The sequence below is a fragment of the Hippocampus zosterae genome, chromosome 8, assembly GCF_025434085.1.
Source record: "Hippocampus zosterae strain Florida chromosome 8, ASM2543408v3, whole genome shotgun sequence".
Lineage (NCBI taxonomy): Eukaryota > Metazoa > Chordata > Actinopteri > Syngnathiformes > Syngnathidae > Hippocampus > Hippocampus zosterae.
Genome location: NC_067458.1, coordinates 9701612 through 9723637, shown reverse-complemented (window position 1 = coordinate 9723637; position 22026 = coordinate 9701612). Strand labels below are relative to the sequence as shown.

General features: G+C 41.5%; 3 protein-coding genes across 3 annotated transcripts; 1 reads left to right on the top strand and 2 right to left on the bottom strand.

Moving 5' to 3' along the window:
* The first annotated feature begins 1957 nt into the window (after window positions 1-1957).
* On the top strand, window positions 1958-5742 carry gamt (guanidinoacetate N-methyltransferase). Its single transcript, XM_052074089.1, has 6 exons — window positions 1958-2191; window positions 3096-3241; window positions 3351-3414; window positions 3514-3581; window positions 3734-3844; window positions 5494-5742. The coding sequence occupies exons 1-6, from the start codon at window positions 2005-2007 to the stop codon at window positions 5632-5634; spliced, it is 717 nt and encodes a 238-aa protein (XP_051930049.1). The 5' UTR covers window positions 1958-2004; the 3' UTR covers window positions 5635-5742.
* Window positions 5743-6832: 1090 nt separating this feature from the next.
* ndufs7 (NADH:ubiquinone oxidoreductase core subunit S7) lies at window positions 6833-11105 on the bottom strand. The gene is made up of 8 exons (XM_052074090.1): window positions 11022-11105; window positions 10452-10488; window positions 9673-9744; window positions 9419-9539; window positions 8607-8786; window positions 7764-7810; window positions 7495-7583; window positions 6833-7064 (listed from the first exon to the last, which is right to left on the bottom strand). The coding sequence occupies exons 1-8, from the start codon at window positions 11035-11037 to the stop codon at window positions 6967-6969; spliced, it is 660 nt and encodes a 219-aa protein (XP_051930050.1). The 5' UTR covers window positions 11038-11105; the 3' UTR covers window positions 6833-6966.
* An 807-nt stretch (window positions 11106-11912) lies between these two features.
* LOC127606077 (uncharacterized) lies at window positions 11913-21774 on the bottom strand. The gene is given in 6 exon segments (XM_052074082.1): window positions 11913-12708; window positions 13682-13739; window positions 13742-13894; window positions 15964-16524; window positions 19410-19701; window positions 21619-21774. Coding segments are annotated over 5 exon segments (1281 nt in total). The 5' UTR covers window positions 19684-19701; window positions 21619-21774; the 3' UTR covers window positions 11913-12473.
* Between the last annotated feature and the right edge of the window lie 252 nt (window positions 21775-22026).

Here is a 22026-nt window from a genome sequence, read left to right as displayed (position 1 = left end):
TGTCCCTTTTCAAAACGTACCTACTTCACCGCGCCGCTGCGCCGCTCAGGCAGTGGCTCACTATGATCGCGCGGGCATCTTAGCGAAAAAATGTTGTCTACCCACAAGCATTGCAATGAAATTGTTAGTTATTTAGTAGAGCTAAACATCTCTTTATTTTCGCGATAAGCAATGAAGATGCACAAAAAGTTGAACCAAGCAACAACACTTTTGTGGGCCGAAGGCCCACCTTACCAGCCTTCCGCAGGAACTAGCTGATGAGCCGCCCGGAGGGCGGCGAACCACCACCTTACCAGCCTTCCGCAGGAACAAGCTGATGACCCGGCTAGTACATTATAAGATGACCATACCCAAGGATCATGAATGTGATATATTCACAAATTTTACCTTGATACTAAGCAGAAAGTGGAGGAAAACATTTTTGTTTCTGAAACTGTCATAACTTTATTCTCCACAGATATTATATTATTATTTTAGCTGGAAATGTATTCACAGAATTGTATCTAAAAAGAGAATAGCAGTACTGTAGTGCTAGTCCTTGTCACTCATGTCCCCGACTTTTTCAACACCCACACTTGTAAATTTGCTCACACCCCCACATCCTTTTTCAAAAGCATTGTTGGCCATGTAAAATTTTATTTGTAGTTTACCGTGGCCACTAAAAAAAAAAAAAAAAACACGAGGTGGGCAACAAATGACCTTCGGGTCGTATTTTGGACACCTGGTGTAGTGGTTTCAGTGGCAATCCATATAATTTATAGTGACAATTGCCTAGACCCAATATACAATATTGTATTAAATAGCTGAGTCCTCGAACAGAAACTATGTATGTCTGAACTTTGAAACCAGTGAAAATCTATCCTATACATCACAACTGTATGGTCGTAACAAGGTGATCAAAAAATACTTAGCTCTCTAAATTCCACCATAATGGCCAACATGAGAGTACACCAACATAGTTGGCTGAATTGCAACTGAACTGTACTTAGAAATATAGGCAAGTGTACTTGAAAAGTACAGCCAAACAAAGCTCAAAGAAAATGAAAAAAGTAAGAGTGTTCACTCTGAAGCTGGCCAACAGACGACTAAAAGATGCTCTGTTTCAAGAATAGGGGCGAGCAGCCGTTTCAAAGTGACAATTCCATTTTCACAAGACAAACTCTTCACTATCGCACTGATATCACTTATCAGGTGAACAGATAGCTGTACTGTAATTTATACCAGGAGTGCCCAGATGATTTCCCTTGGGGCTAAGTGGTGTCCAGGGGAAAAAAAGCCTTGTTTGAGACATGCTAATTCAGTACACTGTATGTTAACATATGCTAAGCACTTCAGCATATTTCAAGAAGAAATAGTCAATCTTAGCTGGCCATCAGTTAAAACAAAACATAAATATTCAAAAGTGCACTCTATTAATTGCAACTTTTTAAGGGAAAAAAAATAAAAAGCTATGACGTATAATTTTTTAAAAACAGTTTTAACACAATTTCATTCTTATGTGTACATAAGAGAACACAACACTTTTGGGGAAAGTCTGTTCGACTAAAAGGTTCTGTAAATGTTTAGACTGCAGCCGAAGAGGAATGGATTGGATTTTTATAAATAAATACACGTAAATAACCTGAATGTTTGGGGGATGACAATCTATTTTGATACAGGTACGCATATATATACCTCTTGTTAAAAGGTTTCCACCAATATTGCATGGTTGTACACTTTTTAGTTTGTTTGAAAAGTCAGTTAACAATGAAGAATGTACAGTACTTCTCCTTTTCTTTCTCAACTTATCTTGGCCTGTCGCTTGAGCTGAGGGCTCACGCTTGCAAATTATTCAACCGAGTGAAACATCGAACATGTAGACAATCTAGGAGGTGAGTGAGTGCAGTTCACTGCTTGAGCTTTTGACCAGCAGTACCATCAAAGCCCCGCAGCGTCAGCGCTCCAGAGCCCGATATAAAGCCCGGCTTCTCGCCTTTCGCCCCCCCTTTGCTGTGAAGACACACAATGAGCAGCAGCGCCTCAGCCGATCGGCCCATTTTCTCCAAGGGGGAGGACTGCAAGGCCTCGTGGCACGACGCCAACGCCGGCTACAATGAAGCTGACACGCACCTGGAGATTATGGGCAAACCCGTGATGGAGCGCTGGGAAACCCCGTACATGCATTCCCTGGCTACGGTGGCGGCCTCCAAAGGTATAAGGTGTTTTCTTCGCATAGATTTCCTTTATCGGACACACCGTTGCTTGCCAGCGTTCCGACCAACATTTGGCACGCGTTTATAACTTCATTGTGTATTTTTGTTTTCAATTTCAATATATTTGTGTATATTAGTGAATTTTCTTTTGTTTGAATTGCTAAAGATCATTCATTTTATTTTGTTCAGCGATTGTTTTTAACGTGAATGACCTTGTAACTTGGTTTCTTAAGCCGGTATTTAAAAAACATTATTTAATGCATGCAGTTGGACTGGTGCAGACCTAACAAGGATTTTACTTTCTTTTATGATGAACTCTTTGGAGCACACTTGGGGGTGAGTGAACAGAGAGGAGTCTGGCAGCTGTCGTGGAAATTGGCCAAGATGTCTGCAGGGGGGTGGTTAGGGGTGGGAGGCAGTTCGCTCAAATAAATCTTTCTTTGCTTTGTGTGAAAATAGTCTCACGCACGCACATGTGCAGGACAAGCGTCAGTGCCAAAACCTTTTTTTTTTGGTTATCAATTATTAATAATATGCTAATTATTAAAGTTTATATTTAAAATGCCAGCTTAACTAATAGTGTAAGTAATTGAAGGCCGATAAATCATCAGGAAGCCAGCAACAGGAACTCCCAAGCTACTCACATCTATTTATATTCTTGAAACCCGATAAGCTTTCCAGCCACATCCAACCAACTGGTGATTCTTCAAACGGAAACCATAAAACAAATAACAGTATATACTGAATATATTTGTAATTGCTGCCACGCCACTCAACCTATTTTGTTGAATTAACTATGGCCATTTTGAATGTCAAGACTAAGGATGTCAATATAAACATCCTTTAGGTTTCGGTGGCTGTAATTGTGTCTGATCGTGTTTCTGTTGTTGTTTTGTCATCTAGGCGGCCGGGTTCTGGAGATCGGATTCGGAATGGCCATAGCTGCCACCAAATTGGAGTCTTTTCCCATTGAGGAGCACTGGATCATCGAGTGCAATGATGGCGTCTTTGCCCGACTGGAGAACTGGGCCAAGTCCCAACCACACAAGGTCTGTAGACCTCCACTATAACGGGTTTTTGGAGCCTGGTTTATTTGCATCACTGCTCTTGTGCTGGCATGTAAAGATGTTACTGAGTAACTTTTTTTTATCTTTGTAGGTTGTGCCCCTCAAGGGCCTCTGGGAGCAAGTTGCGCCCACCCTTCCAGATAACCACTTTGACGGTATGAAATCACATCAGATGCAAAGAAATTGTGCCGACATTGACTTTCTGCAGTTATTTAAGCCGCCCAGATGGCTGTACACTTTGTCTCCCCTTCCAGGTATCCTGTATGACACATACCCTCTGTCTGAGGACACATGGCACACTCACCAGTTTGACTTTATCAAGGTCAGCTCACAATTTGAGGCTGAAATTTCGACAGTTTGTTGGTTTGCATGAAATTGGAATCGTCTAGAACGGCAAATGTCATTAAATCGATTGGCAAATCGCATCATATGTTGGTGCACCTGAAGGTCTGATTTGTCTACATATGTCTGTAGGGTCACGCTCACCGAATGCTAAAGCCCGGCGGCGTACTGACCTACTGCAATCTGACCTCCTGGGGTGAGCTGCTCAAAGACAAATACAACAATATTGAGACCATGTTTCAGGTGAGTTGTTGTCATCCGCAAATATGTCACTTCGGAATGGTACGCAACCTGAAAGCAATCTGTCGAGGTCAGGGCTCGGCAACCCAAAATGTTGAAAGAGCCATATAGGACAAAAAACAAATATGTCTAGAGCCGCAAAAAAAATAAACGCCTTCTATAAAACTTACAATGAAGGAAACACATGCTCCATGTATGTAGGAGACTGCACTGTCTCAGAATTGTTTCTTATTCATTCCTTTGTTGTGTGTTCACAAATGCCCCCATATAATTTAATTTGTGATTTCCTCGCTTGAATTTCTGTTTTGGTGCACCATTTTCGCTTTTCTTAGTGTCAGTGAAGGGATCATTAATTCACGTTTTTCGGAGGCTGTCTTTGAACGCCTCTCGAGTCGAAAGAGAAGAAAGAAGGCACAGAGTCGGATGCAGACGTGTCTGTGTTTGTTGAGACTGGTAAAAGCAAAAATAAAGTGTACGTTTTTAAAAACTAACACCACAGCTCTCCTTTTTCGGAGTTGCAACATGTATCTATATCTATTTGAGCTGTGTTGGCCTACTATCAAAATCTCTTTCCATTTACAAAAGTTTTTTATAAAGCTTCAGGGAGCCACTAGATGTCGCTAAAGAGCCGCATGCGGCTCTGGAGCTGCGTGTTGCTGACCCCCGGTCGAGGTGAAGACCACTACATGTTAGCATTATAGCATTGTTTACAACAGTTTGGGTTGGTTGCTAAAATATCAAGTTGACATCTCTTGTGTCACTTTGCTGTTACAAGAGTGCAATTGGGGGGGTTGGGGGGGTAAATTAGGGTGGCGATTAAGTTTGTACTTTGTTTCGGGTTATTTCCTCCATTGTGGGATCAATAAGGATCAATTAAGTCTTTTTCTTCTCATGCCATCCAAAAGTGAAGAAATACATTTAAGATCACCTAAATACAATAAAATACAATACATGCTGATTTATATAGCGCTTTCACAACAGCGGCAGCTGTAACAAAGCAAAGCAAAACAGTTAACATAAAGTAAAATAATAAACACAACTCATAACATAAAACACGGACAGTTGTGCAGTCCTGACCACTTTTCCGTCACACGCTTTGTTGTTTGAAGCAGTTTGAGATGAAGGAGGAGAGAATCAAAGTGTCCTGTAACCAGTGGATCAGACGTCATGCTCAAAAAGTGCACACGTCGGCTACGAGCTAGGTTTCAAAGATTAATGTGTTACATTTATCTTGGACACACACAGTATTTTCTTCGTCTATATGGATAAAGCAAGACTAAAGTTCAGTTTTTATTAGGTTTTTAAGGATCTGTCAGCTGAACTAAGACCTCCTACCATTAGGATTCAATTGAATCAACAACTGACTGCTAAAAGAGTAAACATGGACTCTTGAAGACTGTTAACAACAAGCAGTTTTTCTTGACAAATATCAATATTGCTTTCTTCAAATGGCATATCTCTGACATATAGTTCTGTGAAAGGATCTGGGTTTTAATAATCACCATTAAGGCTTTGTGTGGTTCAGATGCAGAGCACAGCCACTGTACATCAGCCTTTAGTTCAGGGCAAAAGTTTGTAACGTGCTGCACAAAGTTCACGGTTACTGATGACACCACCATCGCACCTTACTGAGCGACTGTTAATGATTTCAGGAGAGCCAGGTGCCTCATCTGCTTGAAGCCGGCTTCAAGAAGGAGAAGATAAGCACTACCACCATGGACATTGTACCTCCCACTGAGTGCAAATACTATTCCTTCCATAAGATGATCACCCCCACCATTATCAAGGAGTAAAGTGCAGAACACTGCTGAAACCATATTACAGAATCATGTGCCTTCTCTGACCCTCTCTTTGTCCTTACTTGTTTCCCAGCTTTCAATAAAACAAAATCCATATCCATAGGTCACTGGATTTTTCCATTTATGCTGGCAGGTCACATAAGAATAACAAGGAAGCTTTTACACTCCGAAGCACTCGCAGTCGACAAGAGGTGTTTAATGTTGTGACATTGAGAAATGTTTTTGTGGCCTACTAGGATGTTACAAAGTAACAACTGTATGCATTACTGTGAAGATACCAGTGCATGTTAAATGAACACTATCAACGCGCAAGAAATTTGTCATTGGACGGACAGAAAACGGCAGGTGTGGAGAAACTACGGGAGTTGGCAGCTCTCAAATTGGAGAAACACATGGCTTGCATGTTCGGACATTAGTGTATACTGTACTCTTGTCCCGGCTTTATTATCATAACCTGTACTGGTGGAATAATATGTCCATTGTTGTATGGAAAATATTAAGACATAACAGAAACTGGCTGTTTGTAAGGATCTGTAAACATTAAGATACCCCCCCCCCCCAAATTGATGACCTTTTTTGGCATTTTGAACATTTTTGATTTTCTATAAATAAATGCTGCAAAAACTGACATTTGAATGTAGAATTTTGGTGTTACAGTGTTAGTAGTTAATGAAACACAAAAATGTTGATTTGACTAAAAACATAGCATCGCAAAATCTAAAAAAACTGATGATTTTGAAGTGACTAATTTTTCCAGACCGTATATTGGTAGAATTTTCCATTGCTACATAACGCACTAGCTCTCTGGTCAGAGATCTGATACTAGCGGAATTGTGCTGGTTGAATTAGATTTCAGTTGAACTCGCTATATACTGTACTTCTGAAACTAAAAACATGTCAGAAGTGTTTGGGTCAACTTTGTCTGCTTTGGGTCTGCTGCCAAGTTGGGAGTTGGCGCCACCTGGTGACAGTCACTGTAAACCAGGCATTTCTGGTTTACCACTTTCAAGTACTGTACCGACGGGGCAGTCGAAAACTCCATCGTTATATCAACCTAACCAAGTTAAGAGATTTTAATTGTGAGTGCAACTTGTTTTTGTTACAAAGCTATCCTGGAGAAGTGACGGCTCATTCCATGAAAAAAACAACCAGATGAGAGTTTGGTTGAAAACAAACAGAAGAAAAGCTAATGTTAAATAACATTGACTTTATTCAAGAGATTTCTTGCACATCTACACTGAGGACGACTGACGCCCCAAATGAAACCAGAACCACAAGCCCAGCTGTATATATACACACATACACAGTCATAAATGATGCCTATATTTACTTCCGATACCAGATTGCCAACTTCTTCTCACGTTTGATCTTTTTCTGCAACTGCAATGTTCCATAGAGGAGAGCCTCTGCAGTGGGTGGGCACCCTGTGCAGACCAGAAATGAGTGACAGTTAACATTTTAGCCCTGAATTTCCTTTTAAGAGAGTCGCTTCCGAAGAAAAAGCAGACTTCACCCTCGGCCTCTGTGCAGCTGTAACTTGTGTCTTTAAAGGGTGAGTAACTTTAGATTTGAAATGTTTCCAATTGTATGCTATTTATTTCAATGTTACTTAGTGTGGACCACAGTTAATAAAGATTTTACAATGGTGACGGACTGAAACTGATTAGTTCTGTTTCAATGGTTTTCTATTCAGAAATGTTGTCATTGGAGGTTGCCCCGTAAACTGCAATGGATTGTGTTTGACCCTAAAAGGTTACACTGTACTATAATTATTAGCCCCTATAGTAGATTAATATATGCAATATAATCATCATAATATAAATGTGTGTAATGAGTGCCAATGGTATACTGTACCTGGAACATAAATATCCACTGGTACAATTCGGTCACAGCCTCTGACGACAGCATAAGAATAGTGATAGTAGCCGCCTCCGTTTGCACAGCTGGGTTAAGGAAAGTTGTAACAATCATGGGTCAGGCATTGATTATAACAGTAGTATGTTGAGAAACAAAACATTCACTTTACTGCCAATACCAATTTACACAAGAAGACGTCAGTGATAGAGACTCGATTTTCACGTAGCATTCTACAGTTAAGAAGAGTGCTTTAGTGGTCATCTTACCTTCCCATGGAAATGACGTATCTTGGCTCAGGCATCTGGTCGTACACCTGTTGGAAATAAGTATTAACATAATATTAAATGATGTATATAATGCATACCTGTAACTGACATTTGTACACAAGTGTGTATCATCAAGTGTGAAATTATAAACATAGATCAATTTTCTACATGACTTGTCCTCGTCAAAGTTGCGGGTGAGCTGGAGTCTGATGTCAACTAATTTGAGGCGAGAGGCGACTGGTAACAAGCCAATCGCAAACAACCCAGTGCATCTTTTATTATCTGCTCATGACAGAAAATATTTCTGTGAAAAACACTAGTCAATCTGTTGGCCGTTGGTTGTGTTGGCTGTTAAATGCTATCATTGTCGACAGTTGCAAACAAAATCAAGCCACTCGCAAGATACTCCCAATTCACCAAGCCTGCTCCTTTTTTGTCTTGGTTCAGGCCGGTATTGGAAGCTGGGTTACTGTGCATCTCTCGGCCACATAGATGGCAATGATATTGTCCCACATTGTTTTAAGTTCACCACACTTTGTGTGTGCCTTTTTTTAAAACTTGAATTGGCTGTCTGTCTGCTTGTTCTGCTCATGAGTGACATAGTATGTATGATCTTGATGCCGGCTGGCTGTCACCGCCGGCAAATGTTCACTTGGGCGTAACACAGCGAAATGGGTGAAGGAGCAAATTGTGTGCTTCAAATGTGCCCCTCTGTACGCAACTGCACCTGATCATGCGAACTGTATTGACCATCTATTGAAACACATCACCAGAAACACTGAGAACACATTCGGTCTGACCATAGCATTAGACTTATATCTACAGCTGATAATTCCCCCTCACCTTTCTCAGCGCTGGAGCCATTTTGTTTGTCAGTGTCCCGGCCACAATCATGACATCAGCCTGTCTGGGACTAGCTCTGAACACTACGCCGAAGCGGTCCATGTCGTAGCGGGGTGCTGCCATGTGCATCATCTCCACCGCACAGCAGGCTAAGCCGAAGGTCATAGGCCACAAAGAGCTCTGCAAGAACAAACAAAGCAGTTCTAAAGGGTAGTTGATAGTGAGTGATAGGACATATACAGTAGTAATAGGTACTTGTACATGTTTTGTTCAAGAAAAAAATTAAATTAATTATATAAATGGCATTTGTAGGAAGTTCCACAGATTTCATGGAACCAGTCCTAATGTAACTGCAATATAGACTCACCAGATATTTCATACATCAACACAAAAGTAAAGAGGTTTTAATTCAACAAGAAGCTCCTCAACGGTTGTGGTTTCCAGTGCTTTCCTTTTGCACTGCATCGGGGATTCACGATTCAAGTACGAATATTTATTTTCACCTTGACAGCAATAACATTTTGAGCTCATAATAGGAGCGCGTGGGACAACATGTTTTAAAGGAGCTGGTAAACTTGTATCATCTTAACTGTTATTATATTGATGACATCAAAATGACAGTATCATTCAAAAAAAGAGTATTCTTATATTCCGCATGTGTAATTTTGTGTTTCGTGAATCAATGTCGGGCATAAGTTGCTGCTTCCTGAAGCATAGCGGAAAAACGTTTGGGTCACAATAGCTGCATTATTAAGTATTGGAATTCAAGAGGAATTGTAACCATGAACAAACGCAAAAGACGGTTAACTCACCCTGCGTGCCCAATTAATGAGGTCATCCAGTTTGGTGATGACATACTCTCCCTTGCTGCTGGCTACAGACGATGGTTTGGCAGCCGCCACTGCCGTGCTTTTCTCTCGGATGGGAACCACACTGAAAGATGACACGGTTCATTGTTATAAAGTACTTTGACAGAAAAAAGCAGCAACAGACAGAAACCTTTTAATTGCGAGATGGCTACTCAGCGATAGCACTCTCCTAGACGCCTTCTAGCCAACACACTCACCTTGTGGTGGTATTCTCACTTTTAGCGGCACCGTGCAGACTCTTCTGCTGAAGAAACAATGACGAAATGGGTCTGTGGAACAAATACTAAGTCAGACAAAGTTACCAAAATCATATTATAGACATTTGTATTTGTTCCAGTCCAATAGAACATTGAATCACGTCTTTGGTATTAATCTGGGCAACAGCAAAGCCAAGGTCAAGCAATTAATGTATTCTTAGTTTGACAACTGAGAAATTAATATTTATCATAGCCTAACAGAAAGTCAGTTAGACAGCATCAGTAACAAAGAACCACTCAATGGTGGCTGAAGCTCAACTGATGGTTGATGGAAGATGACATATAGAGCTAAATTTACCACGAGCAAGTTTATGGCATTTCAAGTACAGCACTAATATGGCCTGATGTAATTGGCCAAACCCTCTATGCTCACTATTAGTTAACTTGGTCTGAATTTCCACCACATGGAAATCAAGTTACCTGTTGAGGTTTGGAGTAAAATTACACCTGTGTACCAATACACTTAAAAGCAAATTACTGGTACCTTAAGTAACACGGTCTTTTCAGTTGAAACATTACACATCGAAACTACAGCCCGGAGCAAAAGTAAATCGTGATTAAAGCCATGGTGATTTGTTGTTGTATTATAAAACACTCTGATTTGCTCAAACGACATTGGGGTTGTTTATGAATACTGTAGTGAATACAGCTTGCCACCGGAAAAATGTGTGACGTCCTGTTGAAACGTAAGGTACGAACATACCAATTTCTCCACTTACCTTGCACAAAAACTGCCAGACATGGCCAGGCGAGGCGCTGCAAATCAATGAGATACATAAAGTATTTTAGATTAATTGTGAATAAATTATCTATCAAAGCCACTTAATTATCAAGGTAGGTCTATGAACAAAAAATACTGTCTATTCTTATTGTCCTTTTGCTCAAAATAACAATTTGCCCGACAACCATTATGAGAGGATTACAATGATGGAAATCACCAACTCGTCGATAAACAAATGCAAATTTAAATAAACGATGGTAAGGATCTTGTGCGTGGGTGCTTGTTTCGTCTGTCTGTTTGTTTATAACTTTGCTGTCACGTCACAGCAGAGCGTTTGCAAGTAAAACAGCCGTCTGCTTCGCTCACTTGTTAGCTAACAAGCTACGATCAGACAAAAGCAAGGTCAGCGTGCGCATACGGATTAAAGTTCCAGCTCCGGATAGGGACTCAGACCAAATTCAACACCGTGGCATGTGGTTCCCAAAGTACAAATACAAGTTGCAAATTAATGTCATTAAACTAAATAAAGTTAACGAAAGCGTAGTATTTCATCCGAAACATTACGTACCGACCAATGCCGCCATCTTTGTAGGTGTGTTTACGTCACAGGTCTGTTTGTGCTAATCACGTGCTCGCGCGGCTAGGGGGCGCTGCTATACGGTCAAGTTACAACAACATTGCGATGGTTTTTATAATGGAGGGACATTCTCAATCCTGAGGTTTTCACCTAAATTTGTAACCAGTTCCACAGTTTAAAATTGGTACAATGTTTGGAAGAAAAACACTTCGTTGAAACCCTACTTTGAAACCCTGACTGTTTTAAAACCTGAGCTCACACATTCTGTCATCTGAATTAATTATTTTAACTCCATTTTATAAACACTGTTAAAAATGGGGACCCTGTTTGGGAGCCAAACTCTCCTCTGAAATACTACTTTGAAACCCCGAGTGCTTCAAAACCCGAGGGCACACATTCTGACTGCTGAGTTTTTTAAAATTCCATAATTACAGTAAACATGCATGGCAGGCTGATTGAACACTCTAAAAATTGTCTCTATGTGTGAGTGTGAGCGTGGAAGGTTGTTCGTCTCTGTGTGCCCTGTGATTGGCTGGCAACCAATTCAGGGTGTCCCCCGCCCACTGCCCGAAGACAGCTGGGATAGGCTCCAGCACCCCCCCCCCCCGCGACCCTAGTGAGGATCAAGCGGCTCGGAAGATGAATGAATGGATGAATAATTACAGTAATTGTGCACCCCACTTAAAAATCAGGTCACTTTGTCACCTTACTTTAAAATATTATCCATGTGTGTAGTTCCTACAGTCAAAACAATCTAAAATCTTCATCCATTGAGCTGTGGAGGGTACTCAAGTTTTCTTTTGCGATATGAAGTTGAAAGAAAATAATTGTCAGCAATTCTTTTTTTTATTAGTCTTCTGTTTGTTTTCTTTTTTGGGGGGAGGCCTCATCACAGGCACCACATACACAGAGAGCAACATCAGCAGCAAAGAACGCCAGTAGGAGGGAGATGGAGGGGTAACATGGAGCACACATAATGTCAGTCCCAATCCTGCACACACGCATATTTTTCTGACAATAGCTCCCCAGACTATATGCTAAAGCAGTCAGCCTTTTTTCTCACAACTGGATTTTGTTTTGCCTTCGTATAAAGAAATTGTTTTCATTCAAGAACTTTAAAAAAGCTTTTGCAGTTTTTTTTTTAGCTTTTAAACTACTTGACAGTTAAAGACATGAACTATATTGCAGCGACTGCAAGAGCTTGAAAGGACTTGAGCATGATTCAAAGGCGTCCCCACCACCCTAAGTAGGGAAAGAGCTATTTTGTTCCAAATAAACAACAACAACAAAAAAGTCCAGTCTAGGAGGAGTTAAATCACAAGCGAAGCCATCAAGGACTCGGAGGTTATCGTGGCAACTTCTGCATCATTGCCCCGGACTGCAGACCACAGGAATGTTTTATTTTTGAAGAGCTTTCCTCCTGAAAGACGAGCATGCACGTCCTCACTGAGCATTTGGGAAGTCGGTGGCCAGCACATCTGATGGACCATTTGGGCTCTGTGACGTGTGACCTGATTAAAGAGGGACATCCTGGGAGGGGAGGAGCGATCCTCTGAGGTACAGGTTGTACAAGAGGAACAAATTATGAGCCACCAGGGCGATGAGCGGGAAGACAGTCAGGCCGGAGCCGAAGCCTCGCCAGGAGCTGCACACATTCAGGCTGGCCCAGTAAACAAGCCTGTTTGTAGGGGAAAGAATAGGGCAAAAAATGAACTAATGGAAGCATGATACAACACACGAAGATTTGTTTTTAATGTATGTGTTCCTAACAAACCAAATAGGTATACGGGAATGTCAATATAATAGCTCCATACCCAAACACTCAATTAGTGCTGACAAAAAGTTTATTCTCCTGATATGACTCACAGGCTAGCAGGATTGTAATAAGTTAAAGATGATCAATCTACTACACTTTTGTTATGTCAAAGTCTGACTTGCGGTATAGCTTTTTGGGTTAGGCTTTGTTGATGACATTGTAATTTTGGTTGTGTTGAGTCGGAAATAGACCAGCTCTGGGTCACACCACACACATCCTAACCAGCAGTGGGAGCAAAAATGAATCTTTGGCTCCTCTTTCAAGAAGAGTAACTTCATGAATACTAGCAATCTCTTAATTAATTTCCCCACACAGGGGGGAAAATTGTAATTATATATGTAACTGTTCTATTTCTATTTTATCAGACAATTTTGAGGACACAATATTTTGCACCATTTTTAATGATGCTCCTACTTCTAACATTCTTTGAGAAAATCCTAATCAGCTCAGCTTTTCTTCAGTTTAAAAAAAACAAAACAAAACATCATACACTCTTTTGCCATTTTCTTCAGTTAAAGATAATCATTCAACAAGTACAATTTCACTTTCACTCGGCATTTGTCCTAAATGTAGGGTTGTACTGTATGGTTGTACAAAAAATCCAAACGTGGATTTCTATGTTTGATGGTTAAGAAATTATACAAGCAATACTTACATGCACAATCAGTACTACTTTAATTACAATACATTTTACCACCAATGAGCGGTCACAATATTTGATTGTTGTTGTTGGTGTTGTTGTTAAACGAAAAAAAATATTTTGTATACATTTATTTATTTTTTTTTCAGTGAAGGAGCTGGCCCACCTCTGTCCTTAGACACAGCTAAGCCTTACCTTCCCAGAATGAACATGGCGACCAATATTGGAATCAACTTGAGCTTCTGTTGATCGATAAAGCTGCCATGACGATAAGGTTGAGGACGTAGAGAAATAACAACTGCAGGGATGCAGTGACGCACAGCTGCTGAATAGCATGTCTTCTGGGAGGTGACTTGTGCAAACTGATCGAGGCGCTACAGAAGCGACACACGGCATCCAAGAGCATCGCTGCAATGGAGAGAGCAGAGGAGACACACGTCAGCGGCTGTGCACAATAAAGCGTTTGACTCTAATTTTATTGGGGAAAGAAATGGTCCTTTAAAAAGCTAAAGGAACATCATGTGTGATATCACTCACTGGCTCTCAAATCTCATTCGGCTTCTGCACAGTGAGCATTTTAGAGGTTACCGCACTAGTCTGTTTTTCTTTTTCTTACTTTTTTTTTAAAGGCCACTTTGTGATGATGACCATAGAACAGAAGTGGAACCTAGTGAGACATTCAAAAGGATCTGCTAAGTAAAGTAGAGCAATACAATTCATTCATTGTCACAAGGTTTTCTTAATTCCAGCAGCCACTAGTTGACAACACTGCTCCTCAAACATGTATAATTTTATTACATGGGGTCCTCACTTCACGATGGTCTTGATGAGTTTCTGAACGGCGAATGATCTTGCTATTTTTTTCCATTTGATTGTTTAATATCAGTGATGTTTTAAATTGACAGGAATTCTGACTTTACTGCTGCATCTTTGCAAAGGACCCTTACCATTATAGGGTCCGGATCGGACAAAATCAACTTTTTTTGTTTTAGGTTATGAAATTTTGTGGTATGGCAATTAGGAATATTACTTGAAACATTGGCACGAACATTAATCATTATTTGGTGATTTGAGCCTTTCAAAAAAATATTTTGTCATGCCATTAAAACAACTTGGAGCCAACGTGCCTCACGGAACCGATTGTAATTTCCTTAGCAATGTTCTGGCAACGCATTGTTTGCGAGATTGATAAGCAAATATTACATGACTCTGTCTTTGTATTTATGGTGGCTTCATTTGAATGCACACAGCCACATGCAAATACTCCAGCTTGACATTGTCAGGCAAAGCTGACTTGGTCGCATGGTACTCATGGAGAATCTGATATCTGATTGATGAAAGCCAGTTAGTCCTATTGTTCATATATTTTAAATTATAACAGCCAACACTTCTCATTGTGAAGGCCCATGGTAGCTTAGATTGAGAAGGTAGAATAGAGAGACTGAAATCTGATTGGACAAAAAAAAAACAAGACAAAACAAAAAATATTCACTGTTGCTTAGTCCTCACTGCTAAAATAGTTCAGCGCACTAGTAGTTGAGTGAGGGGGCAATTGGAGGATGGCTATATCAATACTTTTCCCACTAGTGCATGACATTCCTGCACAGTAGTAGAACAACTCCTATACAGATCACTATTCAACATCTGCATGCCACGAAATGTTAACTAGCTGTAGATCCATTTCCCATACAGCCTATCCCAACTGACTTTGGGGTAGCCTGGACTGATCGCCAGACAGTCACAGATCAAGATGCTGGTAGTAGTACAAACGCCCATTCCAATTAAGTTGGGACATTGCAAAAAATGTAAATTCAAAACAGAATACAATGATTTACAAATCCTTTTCAACCTTTCAATTGAATACACTGCAAAGACAAGATTTTTATCATTCAAACTGATGAATGTGATTGTTTTTTTTTTGTTTTTTTTTGGGGGGGGGGGGGGTAAATATTCTCTCATTATAAATGTAATGTCTGAAACACAGTCCAAAACAGATTAATTGGAAATAGTTGGGTGTCATGATTTGGTAAAAACGAGTAGCTGAGAAAGTCTGTTTTTCACAAACAAGGATGGGGTGGAATTCACTGCTTTGGGAACAAAGGTTTAAGAACAACATTTCTTTTCGTACAACTGCAATGAATTAATGGATTTCATAATCTAAGGTCCATAATATCATCAAAGAGTCCAGAGAATCTGGAGAAATCAATGCAAGCCGAAAACCAATATTGAATGCCTGTACAGTATTCTCTCAGCGTCACTGAATCAACAACCAACATCAATGTGTAAAGGATATCAACATATGGGCTCAGGAAGACTCCATAGAGAGGCACGGGCAGACGTCTGCTGCATTGGCTTTGGAATAGCATCAAATTAAAGGGCGAAGGAGACGTTGAAACATTCCAAGACGAGGCGGCCAGACAAACGGAATCCTTTCTAATCTTTATACTCCAAGTGTGTCTGTTATGAATCATGCCTACCAAGTACAATGGGGAGCGTGGCCACCGCACAGCAGCAGAGGGTGAAGACAACCCGACAGACCACGTCGGGGCAATCGGGGGGCTGAATGTGGACGTAGGTATAGAGCGCGTAGAGAATCGCGGATGCACAAAGAAAAGATGCCAGCACTGAGAGGAAGGCGGGAACTCTGCCGCTCCGACAGCATTTGCACTTGCAGCAGCACCGACCACCGTTGAGTGCCTCGGGTGCATCCTCATGAGTGTCCAGCACACCCTCAGGGCTCCAGACTGCCAGCTCCACGCTGTCCGAAGGTGGACCCATAAGTGGTCGAACCTCATCCGCTGTACAGTCCAGACCAGTGGATTCTGGACTCCATTTCGGTGTGTTTGTGCCATTGGGAATGCCGCCCTGAGACATCAGGGCTGGAGCGCTGATGGAGTTTTCCATGGTGCCGGCCAAATTGCGCTCTGTGGTGATCGGAGTGGAAAGCGTTTGATCCAGCGCTCCCGCCTCTGTGTGGCCGTCTCTCCTTTTCTCCTCGTGGAAGCCATTGCTAGGACGCTGGTGGCGGGAGGCCAAGTCTGTTCAAACCAAGAGGGGCATATTAGGCAGAATCCAAAACCAAATAGTCAAATCTGGAAGCACTCACTCGTCACATGCACAACATCTACTACATTATCCCCATTTTAGAAAAGTTGAGGTTTCCACATGGAGGACCAGATTATTTTAATGCCTGGTACCCAAATTATCAGCTCTATCACATCCTATCAATTCCCAGAACATCAACAAACCAGTTCAGCATACTGGAATAGATAGTAATTATCAGCTCGCTAACTTTGATTTGATTTAATGCATTTGTGATTGTTTCCAATTACTGAATCTGGTACCCAATAAACCTTCCAAATGTTCTTTTCAGCATCTACCCGAGAAAACTGGAGACATCTAGACAGTGATGATTTTACAGTTTGAGCCCTGTGAGTCCCATGGACTCGCTGATCAGAAAAGTATGAGTCCCATTATGCATTGAGAGAGTCCCAAATTTCGGATTCTGAAATGGTCTACTTATTCAATTGCATGCGATAATAACACAAACAACAACAATATATATTGATAATAGGTTTATTTCTTATAAACAAATGCTGCAAGTTTTTTAATAATTCTGGCATACCAGATTTGCTGAGAAATCTTATTTCATCCCATGGTTCAGTCTCATGGTTCATAAATTCTCTTCTCTTTACTCTTCTTCCAATGATGCAAGGCTTTCTCAAAGTCAATTTATCATTGCAAAAAAACTATCCCACTTTAGCTGCTTCCTCTGTGTTATCTCCGCAATAAACTTTTGCAACACTTGTTTGCAACACTTGTTTTAACGTTACACAACTTGGCAATCGTCTGCTTCCCGCGCGGTGAAGGCCGATCTCGCCAATCTCGTCTCGCGAGAACGGAAATCTCGGGAGATCAAACAACAATGGTGGCGATGGTCAAACTGCGATCGTTGCTGGAAAAAAAGATTTACTGTAGTTTTTTGGGGTTTTGACTGAGAAATGTCCTTGCGTCCCAAAAAAGCACATTATTCGGAACTGTGCGTCTCACGGGAAAATTACGCGTCTAGGACGCGGGACGCAGAGTTAACGAGATGGCTGTTTAGGATTAGGATTAGGATTGTTTGGATTCTGATTGGTTTGTTTGTTGGCAGGAACGCAAAAACTACTTAACACATTTTATGGAGAGGTGTCAATCATTACATTTTGGTGACTGTCAGGGCGTTTCGGCCCTCCCGATAAACCATAAAAATTTGTTTCAGAAAGTGCACCGCGCACGTCCAAAAAACAGGCACATGTTGTTTTTAGGCCAGGGAAAGTCTAGTTTTGCATGTTTGTAAATTTGGTAGACCACACTGCACGTGGCTAGACGTTCCGGTAGACTGAGGGAATTTTCTATTACACTCCTCCATTGCACTCATCTAATGCGATTATGATGTATTTGATTGAGGCGCAGGCAAACAGATTCGGGGCTCCTCGGATATGTGTGCTGCATGTTCCTGTATTTCATTCAGCATGGGACAATCCCTCTGAATCACTGTGGGAATTAATAAACTGAATTAATTATAATTATTATCAACTTAAAAATAGCTTAATACCACGTTTGCGGCACAACTATTGAAAATAGGGGTGGGTGCAAGGCAGTCTCCAATGACCCACATTGAGTGCTACTACATAATCCGCAAAGGGGGAGCTTGCAGTTTAACTGTATAAAGACACTTTATGCGCGCCAATCTCATGCACACACCCAACGTGTCTATTTTGGCTTCTGCAATGTCAAGCACTATGTGCGCTTCGATTACACTGGTTTTAAGAGAAATAAGAGGAGCCACTACGACTGTCCGAGAGGTTTTGTACGTGTGTGTGTGTGTGTGTGTGTGTCATAGTAGCTGTGCTGGGAATTACAACTAGTTAAGTTATACAGTACTACATTCTATAAGAGGGTAAAGTGAGGGCGAGCTCCTGATAGGTTTTAAGTAATGGTGTGTCACTGAGGTACAGTAAATTGGAAGGCTGAGCACAAAGATGGAGGCTCCACACATGTCTTCGTCCTATAATAATGTGGCCATGACTAATATGTGGTCAATGTCGTCTCTGATCCTCTGGTGAAAGGACACTTTGATCCTCTCCTCTTTCATCTAGAACTGCTTCAGACAACAAAGTGTAAGCAGAAAAGTGGTGAAGATTGCACGACTGTCTGTGTCCAATGTGTTGTGTTGTGTTATTTTTGTTATTTTGACTTCAAAATGGCGCCGCGAGAGTGGCTGCCTTTCCAGCAGCTCCTATATTTTGGTGTTCTACTTCTTCCTTTCATAACTTTGCTGCTGTGAATTGGGAATTTCTCCATTGCGAGACTAATAAAGGGTTTCTTATCTCATCTTATGATAATGTCAGGATGGTGACAAAAGGAGATCCATCGAGCATATGGTCCTTTTTGACTTGTCTTAAACTTTTAAAGTATGTTGACTTCCTGAAAATGTGGAAATGCTTCCATCCATTTTCAAGAGCTAATTAGTCATCATTATGGGCACAGGTGAGTTGAAGTGTATCTCAGCTGTTGTTATCGAGTCTTTAGTGACACTAAGATATGTTGTTTTTGGAACGTGGTCGGAAGGTGCAGTACCTGGCCAAAAGTCACGCAAAAAGGGAAAGAGCATACAAAATGCTCACAACAGGTCTGGAGCTGAGATTGCTAACTTCTAGACCACCGTTTTGCAAGTGCAAATACTTGTTTGCTCAAATTCAATATGCATGTTGTTCTATTCAAATGCGGTTCTTAATGTCTAATCTAAATAAACATGATTTTTCTCCCTCATATGTTTTGATGTTGTTTTAAACCCATTTGGATCAAGGGTGGACTAAAGTTTACCTGGGTTGACCTTTTACTCTTTTGCCTCAAAACAAAAGTAGCGGTGGGAACTCACTCTTAGGCTCCTCAGCCAACGGTGGAGGCTCCAGGGATCGCTGGGAGCCGGAGGCCGAGTGGGAGGATGAGCGCAGCTCCTCCACTGAGGACTCTGGGCTGTCTGACACGGGCGCCATGCAGATTTGAGTGTCCAGGTCCAGGAAGGGGGAGAAGGAGAGCCTGGCGGGGTCGATGTCCTGAAGCTGATTAATGATGTCACTGATAGATTCCTTCATACTGTCGAGCTCCTGAGCATTCTCCCCGTCGCCGGCCTTAAGCCCTGACGTGTTCATAGTCACACAGCCCAGCACCTTACCAAAATAACACAAAAAGGCAATGGTAATGAGAGGAAAACGAATCTAGGATTTTACATCCATTCATTAATTTCCTACAGCACTTGTCTCCAGTCGGGCAGCAAGTGAGCTGGAGCCTATCGCAGGTTGTTCCAAACAATACATCTGGAGATGTAAACATAACCCCCGAGAATATCCCTAATATGGGAAACTATTAAAAGATTCCAGAAAGGAAAGGAGTCCTACTTTTGCTCACATTCAAGTCATGTAATTGGGTCAGAGTGATGGAATGAGGCCGTTGTGGATATGAAAGGCACATCTGTCTGTCTGCCTGTCTACGTATTCATCGATAGCCATTTGGATTAAAATTAAGACACAATTTTGGCGGATTGCCTATCAGCATCGTTCCTTGGAGCAAACCCCCATAAAACAAAAAAAAAACCCCACTCCGTACAAATAATCAAAAGGCAGGGTTTAATTGGAGAATCCAAGACATGCAGTTCCAGTCATCCATTTTTAAACAAACCACAAGCCCAAGTGTCACGTCATTTTGGACTATGCAGTCGCTCCTCATTTTGATGGCACTTGAAAGCAGGGGCGTGCAGTCCTGTCGTGGATGCGGATGAGCGCGAGATTGCGATGGACCCCAAAAAACTCTGATCCCCAAGGGCAGAATCTTTTGAAATTTACTATCGATGGTTTGACAGTCTATGTTATGTATGGACATCTTTAAAACAGTTGCCGCTTGAAATTTTTGATAGTGGTGGGGATGGAGACGCGGGGGTCCCAGACATGACAGGAGAAAAAAAAGTGGGTCGATAGGATCTCAAGGATAGCAACAATGAAGAAAATGGTGTCAATGTGACTTTTCTCTTCGTTGATTTACATTTGGATTAAAGGTTATGAAGATTGTAGTTCTGGTGCACTAACATGTAAATTTTAAGTTGATTCACAAAGTTTTATCACAACGAACCCCTCAATTTACAACTATGTCACCGAAATGGAAGTGGTGGGGGTTATCGCCTGCTTTTTTAAACTCACTTATTTTAATGGGATTGCCTGCTTTTGCGATTAAATGACATCAAAGACTTGACCGTGTGTATCGCCGCTTAATGCTTAGAACGCATAGGCTGCAACCCTACATAATAAATATTCTCTGAAACAATAGGGAAAAATAATTTGCCGAATTCACAAAAAGTGAAATGACTGCCTATGGATTTGAATTCTTCAAATTATGCGAAGTTACATACAACACAATGAACCAATTAATTACTGACAATCGGCGATGCGTTTGTTGAGGCCATATTGTACAGAATGTGAGATGTTGTAGTAAATGTATGAGGCCACGCGTGTTGCGCGTGGATGCGTTAAGCCGACTTTCACGGCACAATAACAACCACGCGCCTCCTTTTGTTGGCTCAAGCCCACGCTAATTTTCATCGACATGTGTGGCTCACGTTCGGTACGTGAACCCGTTTGGCGCACAGTCGCGACACAAACATTTGCACAGACGATCGCACTTCCCCAGCAAACAAATGACGTGATCAGGAGATAATTGGATTATTCAAAACATTAATGCTCGTGTTGGTAATCGGTGGTCGCCAGCTTGTGCGGAATGCGCGTACGATCGATTTTCTCCCGCTTTTGGGGGGGGGGGGGGAATTTTCCCGCTGTTGTGCAAATCCAAATCGTGCGTCTTACTTAACTATGGGGTCAAGATGACTTGGTCGTCAAGTCAATCAAAATGAGACAAAATGTGGCCCATCGTGCGCTCAGGGTAGTCACAATTAAAAGTCATAATGACTTCTGCCTGTCTTTTGTGTTGCGCCCTTGCAGAAAGAATCGGAGAGACAAATCTAACAACGTGACCCCGTTTGGGTCACACACTAGTTCTATTAGTCAATTCCATACAAAACTTGAATTAAAAGAACTTACTTTTCCAGTAGGTTGCAGGCTGTTGAGTTTATGCCTCTGGTGGTTAGGAGAAACCTTTCTTCCCTCCCCCTGTGTCTTTTCTTTTTGTCTTCCAGGATCCTGAACTTGTGAATCAAATTTCAGGACGGACAAAATACTAGGCTTTCCCTCCGCCCACAGCACCCCCCCCCCCCCCCCCCACACACACACACACATACTCACTCCCCTTCTCCATGGGTACCATGTCAAACACCATATGGAGCAAATAAAGCAGAGGAGATGCAGCCGGAGGAGGGCCAAAGCACTTAACTTCCAGTTTGAGACTCACAGTCAGCCCCAATTCAAACTTTCACTATCAATGATTTGCATTCATACGTAGGCCTGCAGTGTTTTAATGACCGTGGAATGCTTTAAACCTAAAATCCCATT